General features: G+C 36.1%; 1 protein-coding gene across 1 annotated transcript in view; it reads right to left on the bottom strand.

Annotated features, from left to right (window-relative positions):
• Window positions 1-10,486, bottom strand: part of LOC111347238 (uncharacterized) — a 24,801-nt gene extending 14,315 nt beyond the window's left edge. The window contains exons 1-26 of the mRNA XM_088761941.1: window positions 10,384-10,486; window positions 10,162-10,233; window positions 9,859-9,918; window positions 9,344-9,412; window positions 9,048-9,122; window positions 8,691-8,756; window positions 8,486-8,533; window positions 8,082-8,147; window positions 7,793-7,852; window positions 7,499-7,567; window positions 7,139-7,204; window positions 6,930-6,977; window positions 6,052-6,117; window positions 5,756-5,815; window positions 5,376-5,426; window positions 4,924-4,974; window positions 4,731-4,799; window positions 4,454-4,522; window positions 4,160-4,225; window positions 3,975-4,025; window positions 3,478-3,552; window positions 2,731-2,784; window positions 2,075-2,143; window positions 1,706-1,765; window positions 1,168-1,233; window positions 847-900 (exon numbers count right to left, since the gene is read on the bottom strand). Of these exons, the coding sequence (XP_088618067.1) occupies window positions 847-900; window positions 1,168-1,233; window positions 1,706-1,765; window positions 2,075-2,143; window positions 2,731-2,784; window positions 3,478-3,552; window positions 3,975-4,025; window positions 4,160-4,225; window positions 4,454-4,522; window positions 4,731-4,799; window positions 4,924-4,974; window positions 5,376-5,426; window positions 5,756-5,815; window positions 6,052-6,117; window positions 6,930-6,977; window positions 7,139-7,204; window positions 7,499-7,567; window positions 7,793-7,852; window positions 8,082-8,147; window positions 8,486-8,533; window positions 8,691-8,756; window positions 9,048-9,122; window positions 9,344-9,412; window positions 9,859-9,918; window positions 10,162-10,233; window positions 10,384-10,486 (1,663 nt within the window). The remainder of the gene's footprint in view (window positions 1-846; window positions 901-1,167; window positions 1,234-1,705; window positions 1,766-2,074; window positions 2,144-2,730; window positions 2,785-3,477; window positions 3,553-3,974; window positions 4,026-4,159; window positions 4,226-4,453; window positions 4,523-4,730; window positions 4,800-4,923; window positions 4,975-5,375; window positions 5,427-5,755; window positions 5,816-6,051; window positions 6,118-6,929; window positions 6,978-7,138; window positions 7,205-7,498; window positions 7,568-7,792; window positions 7,853-8,081; window positions 8,148-8,485; window positions 8,534-8,690; window positions 8,757-9,047; window positions 9,123-9,343; window positions 9,413-9,858; window positions 9,919-10,161; window positions 10,234-10,383) is intronic.
• Window positions 10,487-10,823: the final 337 nt, after the last annotated feature.

Below are 10,823 nucleotides of genomic sequence, written 5' to 3'. Positions count from 1 at the left end.
CCATGTGCCACATTTTTCGATTTCCACTCGATCGGTCAATTTACAAAGTCGCTCGTAAATGGCCACTGGTGGGCAAAATGGCAGAACAGCTTCTGGTGGCCAAAAGCAAAAAGCGGTCACTTGTGGCTTAAATGGCGAAAGAGCCACTTGTAGCCAAAATTGCAAAACGGCCGCTCGTCGGTAAGATTCGTAAAGGGCCACTTTTGGCCAAAATGGCAAAACAGCCGCCAGCGGTCAAAATCATCGAAAACGGCCACTAGTGGCTAAAATCTCAAAACGGCCACTAATAACCAAAATCTTAAAAACATCCACTAGTGGCGAAAATGGCAAGACAGCAACTAGTGGGGACTGACCAAAGCTGCAAAACGGCCACTAGTGGCCAAAATTGCAAAACAGCCATTAGTGGCCAAAATCGGAAAACGGCCACTAGTGGCCAAAATCCCAAAACGGCAACTAGTGGCTAAAATCCCAAAACGGCAAGAAGTGGCTAAGATGGCGCAACGGCCACTAGTGCCCGAAATGGCAAAACGGCCACTAGTGACCAAAACTCCAAAACGGCCACTAGTGGCTAAAATTACTAAACAGCCACTATAGGCAAAAATTGCCAAAAGGCCATTAATGGCCAAAACCCCTAAAGGGCTACTATAGTAGCCAAAATCCCAAAACGGCAACTAGTGGTTAAAACGTTATGTGATATTTTGTAAGCCTTGGCTTGCGCTTACATTGCTTTGGCTTTGGTTTAACAACACTTAAATGAAAAGCGCTTTTAAAGCAGCGGTTTAACTGTAATTGTTAATTGGATGTCTGATTTAACGTTTAGTTCAACGCATTGGTTCTCTCACTTACCAACTAAGGGGTCTTCGTCTGGATCCACATCTTGATCACCTGAATTATCGTTCTCTGAAATCATAGCAACGATATATAAGATACAATTTGCGCGTGATACAAGCCAACTTATTTTCGACTTAGGGACCCTTACTGAATGTGCAATTCATGGAATATACAGTTTGATTTCCATGCACGTTGATAACCCCACTGATTGGACTAAAAAGATATCAATTTGATTGAATCGATATAACTGACCCTGTTTGTGGACAGGTTAAACTCTTCCTCATCGAGTTTGCGTCAATGGCACATGCTAAAAGCTGACCACGATCAATTTCTCACCTGACGAATTGTTGACGGCAAAGTCCTCGTTTCCCTCAGCAGCCTCAACTTGTGCCTCTTTGAGAACTAAAATGAAACGGGTGATGATAACAGCATAAACAATTATGATTTTTAACGGTCCTTTGTATCTCACTCTTTTATCTCTTGCTTTTTACCCTTCTGTTGAGAAGAATCTAAGTAATTCAGTTTCCAAGAGTCAATCGTTTAACTTAACTCGGTTAAACATCGATCTTGCAGAGTCCCAATCAACATTTCGGCTCGGTAAACGATGTTCAGAATGTAATTGTTTGCATCACCAATTCTCGTGGCCGATCTTTTAAGCCGCTCCCTGTTAGTTTGGTTCCTAATTGTTTTTTTATTTTGTATTTTTTATGGATCTCGCCTTAGTCTTGGTGCAAAAAATCTTGGTGATAAGCTCCACCATTCTTTTGCAGAAGAAATTTATTTGTATACCAGGCCGATATTTCTTTTCTATACCAGACTTACCCTCTATCAGTTAAGACTTCAATAATTTCACCGAGTTTTCTGACTTATTTACCTTCCACAGACGTATTGCTTGAATCCAGGTTTTGGTCACCGGAAGTAGCCTTACTTTTGTCTGTTAAAGAAATGACAAAGAAAATACTTTTACTGTCTGTTTTTTTTTTTTTTTTTTTTTTTTGCCGCATATTGTGTGTTCTGTAATTCCCTCTTGAGCTGATTCTCTTTATCGTGATAAATTAATTTTCTTTTGATCACAGGCGCCATTCTTGGACCAAATCAATCATCGCGCAATTGACGACTGGGTGTATTCGACGGTTGCGATACAGAGACTATTCGTTATGCTCATCATAGCTGACAAATGACGGTTGGAGTTGTGTCATTTTAATTAAGGTTAAAATCTGACAAAGTCTAATTTTTTCCTCACCTGAGAAACTACTGTCGACGTCAGCAACAGCCAAGTTTCCATCAGCTGCCATATTGGTCTCTTCGTCAACTGAATATAAACTAACGGTTAATTAAAACAGGCGCGATCTGGGGTGATTTTCATTTTTTCACCCCCTAATACATTCCAGGATTTTCCCCATAAAATCAAAATATTTAAGTATGAAATAGCTTAAAATACTGAAAACAAGCAAATTGCACGGTGATGGTGCAACGTTTGAGCTGTGAAGAAAATTTACCCATTATTTTAATTTTTTTTTTTTTTTTTCACTCGAAAGTTCAACTTCTCTTGCAATATTTCTAAATAACCCTTGCCATTCTCAGGTCGTTTTGTACAAATTTGGTTGATTTATGTACTTCTTTTGACGATTCACGGCCCATAGTCGCTTAACCAAATAAACTCACGACACAGTGTCAGAAAAATCTTCAAATTTGTTGGATATCACAGGGCCTTAAAACCTTGGTTTGAAGGTTGGAAAATTCTACGGAAAAATTGTATGATAGGAACATTCCAAGTTATTTTACCTTGTTTTAAACAGAAGCTGTGCCAAGTCTCACCTAATTGTGGAGCTTTCTAGATAATTTCCCACAGATTTAGGCTTACACACATTAGTAGTTTAGATTATCTCTTACTTATACCTTTTGGTTTGCTTCCATCATCATTTGCGGATTCCTTCTTGGATGTAAAATAATCTTGAAATAGTAAGAAAGGCAAATTCAATTAGAACAATGAAGTGAAAATATTAGATTGTGCGGTGGCGATACAATGTTTGGGCTGTGAAGGAAAAATTATTTGCTATCCCTACGACTGACTCACTGATACTCATGATTACTCGATCCGTGTTCAATCTGTCGAAAGTCCAAATTGTCTTGCAACAGTTTTTCCGAGTAACCTTACTGTTTTTAGGTCCTTTTGTACAAGAGTCGCTAAACTTATAGCTCGCGATAGAAAGTGTGAGAAAGAGCATAAAATTGGTTGATATAACAAGGCCTCAGAAGCTTGGCTCTTAGTCGGGAATTAAATTGAATTAATTCCATTTTAAGCTTTCTTGTCTTGGTTTAAACAGAAACTTTGCCGAACGTCACTTTATTGTGGCTCACACTCATCAGTTTTCAATCCGGTTTATTCTCAATAGAAGTAGCTTTACTGTTGTCGGTCGAAAAAATTACAACGAAATGACTTTCATTCTTTTCTGAGTTGTCAACTGGTCAAAGAGGCAATTCATGGACTAAACTTTTGATAGTGCGATTCATAAGTGCTCTCTCAGATACCAAAATATTTCAGTTGCTCATCATAGTTGACAAACTTCCATGTCCAGTTGTCTTAAATGGGGCCCTCGATAATTCTATAAAAAAATCTGAAGAAGATTTATATTTTTTTCTCACCTGGTGAACTGTTGTCGGCAAAGTCCAGGCTTCCGTCAGCTGCTACAGGGGAGGCCTGGTGACCAACTAAAATACCTATACATATAAATAATAATAACACTCTTACTCATGAGAAACTCATGACTTTTGTTTTCTTCATCACCTAATATATTCAAGGTTTTTCCTCTTGGAGTGAAAATATCTAATACCGAAATCAGTGTGAAAAGTAAAAAAATTAAAACCTATGGCTATTATGCAGACCTACGTCAAGGGGAAAAGTACCTAATACCGTAATCAGTTAGGGAAGTGAAAGAATTAACACTCATGGTTATTGTGCAGATTTAGGCTCTCAAATTAATTTCTTCTTATATTTATTTCTATCCTAAATATTGACCCACAGAAAGTTGTTCACTCCGTTTTAAATCTTCGAAAAGTTCACTCGCTTTGCATTGTGTTTCCCATTGTTTAATTGACGGCTAAGCTTACACATACTCTGAGTTTGCACAATTCACTTGTACCTGTTGACTTGTCATCATCCACATATGACTTCTTCTTGAATCCAAATTGACCTTGAAATGGTAAAGAAGAATACTACTGTTTAGGCAAACAAAACTTTGAGCCGTAGGGATTCAGTTGTTTGTGTTCGATTAATTTCCAAAGGTCTTAGAGAAGAGCGATTTATTTGCTGTTTTATTGCTCTAACCTGATAAAAGCTCCTCATTTATATCCACCTTCTCTTGGTTTGCTGAGTACTTCCCTTTCAAAGTATCTAAAATGAATAAAAATTCAAACACATTGAGTTGTGCTTTGGAAATCTCCTTTCAACGATGATGATAAATTTCAAGACAGAAACCTGCCTACTCTGCAAAGTTCTCAAGCATTAGATCCCTGTATTAGATGCAGCTGCCTATTATTTCATTTCAAACCAAAGTTTAAATAATAAACCAGATTAATGATTACAATATACCTCTTTACTATTTACAGCTTATCTATGTACCTGTGGGGCTTCCGATCTCTAAGTCTTCTTTTTTTCCAGATACCGATGAAACTTGAGTTTTCTCCGACTCTGAAAAAAAAAAAAAAATGGGCTTGAATGATCGTCATCAACATTATCATATTTTTGTGATTATTCATGTCTTAATTATCAATAGATTCTGTTTACCGTTCCCCTAATCGTTTGGGTCATGTAACAATTAATTCTACGAAGTCCTTAAGAGATACTTTCTTACTCTGAATATGTTGTATTATTAATGATCCAAGTCAGTCCTACTTACCAGTAACTGACGAAGAAGCTGTAAAATCCACTCCTTTATCACTTACGGTACCTTCACTTTTAGCTGTTCCTGAAATTTCGATGAAAAGATGTACCTTATCTAAGTAGATTTTAAATATGGAGCTTCTTAAACAATTTCGCGTAGATTTAGGCTTACACGCATTAGTAGTTTTAGAATTATCTCTAGCTTGTACCTTTTGGTTTGCTTCCATCATCATATGATTCCTTCTTGCATGTAGAATAATCTAGAAATAATCAACACAAAATCAGTTAGAATAAGGAACTGAAAATATTGAATTGTTCTGTGAAGAAAGACTGACCCACTCATCATGACTCCGTAAATCCGTTTTCAATCCGTGGAAAGTCCAAATTTGTCTCGTAACATTTGTTCCAAGTAACCCTTTCTGTTCTTTCAGGTCCTTTTGAACAAATTTTGGAAGGGGTAAGCTATGTGCTCCTTTTGTTTCAAGTTACTAAGGCCTAGAGTCGCTGAAACTATTATTCACGATAGAAAGGGTGAGAAAAAACACAAAATTGTTTAATATAACCAGACCTCAAAAGCTTCGCTCGTAGTTGCGAAACAAACTGAGTTATTTCCGTTTTAAGTTATTTTGCTTTGTATTAGTTTATCAATGATTTCTTGTACCTTTTGGTTCGCTTCCATCGTCATTTGATTCCTTCTTGGAGGCAAAATGATCTTAAAACAGCAAATAACACAAATTCTCTTTGAGCAAGGAACACTGTCAGTGTTGAGTTTGTCAGTGTGGGTTTGTTTTTTTGTATAGTATTAAATATATTAAATATATTTGTTTTAATAGCGCTCGTTGTACTCAGTGGCATAGAACTTTGCACCTAATGGGCCAGATCAAGAATAATTGGGGATTTTTTTTTTTGCCTAAGGTCTTCCTAATGTTGCTTTTAATTGCTTTCCTAGTGAAAAAAGATAATAGAAATAAATCCGGCCGACTAAACTCCACTAGGCTCAATATTTTAAAGACTCTGATTGCACCTCACTTCCTCGCTTACCTGCTAAGGGAGCATCCTTCATGTTCAGTTTTTTCTCAACAGAAGTAGCTTCACTTTTGTCTGTAATAAAAATAACAACGAAATAATTTTCACTCTTTTCTGAGTTATCAACTCGTCAAAGAGGCAGTTCATGGACTAAACTTGTAACAGCGTGATTGATAAGTGGTGACTTAGATTGTCGAGAAACCAAGAATATTTGCTTTTCTTATTATAGCTGACAAACTTCCAGGTCTAGTTGTTTTATCATTGATAATTCTACAAAAAATCTAGAGAAGCTTTATGTTTCTTTTTCTCACCTGGTGAACTGTTGTCAGCAGAGTCCAGGCTTCCTTCAGCTGCTGTAGGGGAGGTTTGGTGACTAACTAAAATACCAATAAATATTAATTAGTACATTGCACGCAGCACCCTTGAGCAAGATGAAGCGGATCCCGTGGCTACCCGAGCGGTCCAAGATGGGCCCAGCTTGCCCGCCCAGGATTTTCGGCATCGATCCCGCGCATGAAAAAAAAATTGAATTAGAACTATGGAAACGCAAAAAGCTGCTTAAGAAAATCCAAACAAAGAAAACAGAAACGACTCTCGTAAGTTTGTTAAATACAAACACAGTTGGCTTTCTTTCCCGACTCTCAAAGTAAACAGGTCACTCTTAATTCTTATTTGGGCGAAATTTTTTTGCAATAGCATAAATCCTTTATCAACCGAGCTTGTTCGGTCAAGATCGCTTAATAATAGCATGGTGTTTTTTTGTTTTCTTTTTTTCGCATTTTTATGGACCTCGAATTCGTCACGGTCCATAAAAATGCAAAAACAGAACTTGGTCACTATCCAGCCATCTTGAACTCACGCTTGGTTAATAATGCATATATAATAATAACACTCCTACTCGAGAGAAACTCACGACTTCTGTTTTCTTCATCTCCTAATATATTCAAGGTTTTTCCCCAGACGTAAAAATATCTAAGACCGAAATCAGTTTGAAAAGTGAAAAAATTAAAACACATGTTTAAGGTTGTAAAATAATTTCTTCCTTATCTCTATCTTAAATATTGACTAACAGAAAGTTTTTCAATCGATTTTCAATCTTTGAAAGCTCACTTGCCTTGTAACTTGTTTACCAGTGTTTAATTGACGCCTAGGCTCACGCATATTATAGGTTTGCACTATTTACTCCTACCTGTTGATTTGCCGTCACCGTCATCTGACTTCTTGAATTCAAATTGACCTTGAAATGGTAATGAAGAATATTTCACCGTATGCAAAGAAAACTTAGAGCCTTAATTAATCAGTTTTTTGCGTTTATTTTTATTTGCGTGTATTTTCAAAGGTCTTTTTGTAGTCACAAACTTCAGAAGTGAAATTCATTTGCTGTTTCATTTCTCTCACCTGATGAAAGCCCGTCATCCAAATCCGCCTTCTCTTGATTTGCTGAATCCTTCCCTTCCAAGGTATCTAAAAATCAATAAGGAATCAGACATATTGGGCTGTTCTTTAGAAAGTTCCTTTCAACAATGAAGGATAAGGAATTTCTAGAAAGTAACCGCCTACTCCGCATACACCAAGAAAAATAATTGCACCTTTTTTCGTCCCTGTAATCTCAGGGTTGTTGCTTTTTATTGTTCTCAAGCGTTTCGGTATTTTATTATGTGCGGCTGTCTGTTAGTTCATTTTAAACCAAAATTTAATTAATAAATCAGATTGATGATTGCAATATACTTCTATACTGTTTGAAGTTTAACTCTGTACCTGTGGAGCTGCCGATCTCTAAATCCTCTATTTTTCCAGGAGTTGATGTAATTTGAGTTTTATCCGGCTCTAAAATAAAGAAAAAAGAGGTTTGAATGGTCGTCATCACCGTTTTCATCGTCATCAACAATATCATACTCTTGTTACTATTTATGTTTTAATTATCAATAGATTCTGTTTACTGTTCCCACAACAGAGCTAGAGAGAAAAGAGTATGGAAATAAATGCGGCCAATTAAACTCCACCACGCTCGACATTTTAAAGACTTTGATTTCACCTCACTTCCTCGCTTACCTGCTAAGGGAGCATCCTTCATGTTCAGTTTTTGCTCAACAGAAGCAGCTTCACTTTTTTCTGTCAATTAATTTACAAAGAAATGATTTTCAATCTTTTTGAGTTATCAACTGATCAAAGGGCAATTCATGGCCAAAATATGTGATAACGCGACTGATAAGTGGTCTCTTTGATTGTCGAGATACCAAGAATATTCGCTTTACTCATCATAGTTGACAAACTTCCGCTTCCAGTTGTCTTATTATTGATAATATAAAAAATCTCAAGAAGCTTTATTTCTTTTTCTTACCTAGTGAACTATTGTCAGCAAAGTCCAGGCTTTCTTCAGTTGCTACAGGGGAGGCCTGGTGACCAACTAAAATACCAATACACATGAATAATAATAACAATCTAACTCATGAGAAACTCACGCCTTTTTTTTTTCTTCATATCATAATATGTTGAAGGGTTTTCCCCTTGATGTAAAAATATCTAAGACCAAAATTAGTTGGAAAAGTGAAAAAACTACATCGCATGGTTACTGTGCAGATTAAGGTTGTAAAATAGTTTCTTATTTATTTCTATCTTAAATATTGACCCACAAAATTAAAGTCATTCAGTCCGTGTCAAATCTTTCGAAGCTCACTTGCTTTCCCAGTATTTAATTTAGGCTTAGGCTCACACATTTTCTGAGTTTGCACTTATTACTTTTACCTGTTGATTTGCCGTCACCGTCATCTGACTCCTTTAATCCAAATTGACCTTGAAATGGTAAAGAAGAATATTTTACTTTAAGCAAAGAAAACTTTGAGCCGTAATAAATCAGTACTAGGTGCTTGCGTTTAATTTATTTTCTTTAGGTCTTTTTGTAGTCACAAACTTCAGAAGTGCAATTCATTTGCTGTTTTATTTCTTTCACCTGATGAAAGCACATCATCCAAATCCACCTTTCCTTGATTTGCTAAGTCTTTCCCTTTCAAAGTATCTAAAATAAATTAAGAATCAAACATATTGCGCTGTTCTTAGGAAAGTTCCTTTAAATGATGAAGGATAATGAATTTCTAGAAAGTAACCCCCTACTCTGCATACATCAAGAAAAATAACTGCACTTTTTTTCACCCCTGCTATCTCAGTATTGTTGCTTTTTATTGTTCTCAAGCATTTCATTACTGTATCATATGTGGCTGCCTGTTAATTCATTGTAAACTAAGATTTAATTTACAAACCAGATTTTTAATTTTAGTACTTCTACACTGTTAACAGTTTAACTCTGTACCTGTGGAACTTCCGATCTCCAAATCCTCCATGGTCAGTTTTCCAGATGCCGGTGAAACTTGAGTTTTCTCCGAGTCTAAAATTAAAAGAAAAGGGTATGAATGATCGTCCTCGTCGTATTTATCTGTGCAACATCATCATATTTCTGTTACTACTTATGTTTTCATCATCATTAGATTCTGTTTACTCTTCCCATAAATGTCTGGGTCATGTCACATGACATAATTGTATGAAATCCTTAAAAGATACTTTTCTACACGAAGATGTTTTATTGTAATCCAAGTCAGGCTTATTTACCTGCAATTGACGAAGAAGTTTTAAAATCCACTCCTTTATCACTTGAGGTAGCTTCACTTATATCTGCCCCTGAAATTTCGTGGGAAAGATGTATCTTATCTAAATTGAATGAAATGAATTCTTGGTTAAGTCTAGTTGAACGCATCTGAATTAATATTACTTTGTTATTATTTATTATGGTCGTAAGTTTAGCTCAGGGCAGTATAAATTTAGTTCAGGACGACTGGTCTAGTTTGTAACAACAAATAAAATAAAAAGATAGGCAGCTTATGATCAAGAACGCATATCAGACATTGAACTTGTCACACCCATCCAAATCGTATCCTACCACGGGCGGCAAAGTTACAGCGAGTGGTGTAGTGCGTAATTAGACCTACAGGATCATGCAAATTCTAGAAGGATGAGTTGATTAACAGCACAAATACTTTCTGTCCATCGTTAGGGCCAACTCTGTTCTGTTATTATTTCACAAGTCGAGAAAAGTCTTAAAAGTATTTAGTAAGTGCTTTTCTCACCAAATGAGCCGTTGTTGTCAGGTAAGTCCTGGTTTCCTTCGGTGTCTTCAACTTGTCCCTCTTTGGTAACCCAAAATCAAAGAATGTTATCGGTCATAAGAATTGTAACAAGACTAGAAATTTATCAATCTGCTGAGAAAAAGCCCGCTGGACAAGTTTTAAAACTGTTAATTTGTTTTTTCGTTTCCATCGTGAAAATGGTTGAAAAAATTCATTATGGTGAATGAAGTCACGAAATCCATCGGGAACTATTCTTTATGATATAGGGTTCATACACATTCAGCTCACATAGGTTACTTGTACCTGGTGATTTGTGACCAGGGACAACAGACTCCTTCTTGAATACAGCTGGACATTTATCCATGTCTAGAGATCCTATGGAAAGTAATTGTTCATTTTGAGAACAGATGTAAAGTAAATACATTCAGTAAACTCGTTGACTACGGTTTGTTTGTTTGCTGTTTTTTTTTCTTTTTTATACGATTTTTTATTTAGGTAACTTTCTTTCTTAAAAATGTTACAAACTTAAGATGAGCAATTTGTTTGCTGTTTTGTTTCCTTCGCCTGAAGAAAGCTTATCATCCAAATTCAGTTTTCCTTGGATTTCCAAGACTCTGCTCTCCGACATACCTAAAAAAACTCAGTTTTAGCGTGACTCTCCTGTAAATGAAACTGTGAATGCGACTGCTTCAACACTCTTAGCTCGAAAATGAAATATGATCCGGAGATCTAAAATTTTGCAGAATTAAATACCGCAAGGACTATTTGGTTATTATTGTGATAGTTTTTGTCGTCGGTTTTATTTATTTTTCTTTGTACTTTGCTGATATTTTACCTTTCATAAATCATTTATTTAGCCCTTTTAATCACACTCTTCGAGAGAATGTCAAACGATAATGGTTTATTTATAAGGTTACCATTATTTTTAGTATTATTATTACGGACTTCTCAGGAAATATCTAAAT

This window comes from Stylophora pistillata, chromosome 5 (assembly GCF_964205215.1).
Source record: "Stylophora pistillata chromosome 5, jaStyPist1.2, whole genome shotgun sequence".
Lineage (NCBI taxonomy): Eukaryota > Metazoa > Cnidaria > Anthozoa > Scleractinia > Pocilloporidae > Stylophora > Stylophora pistillata.
This window is presented reverse-complemented; position numbering and strand designations above follow the sequence as displayed.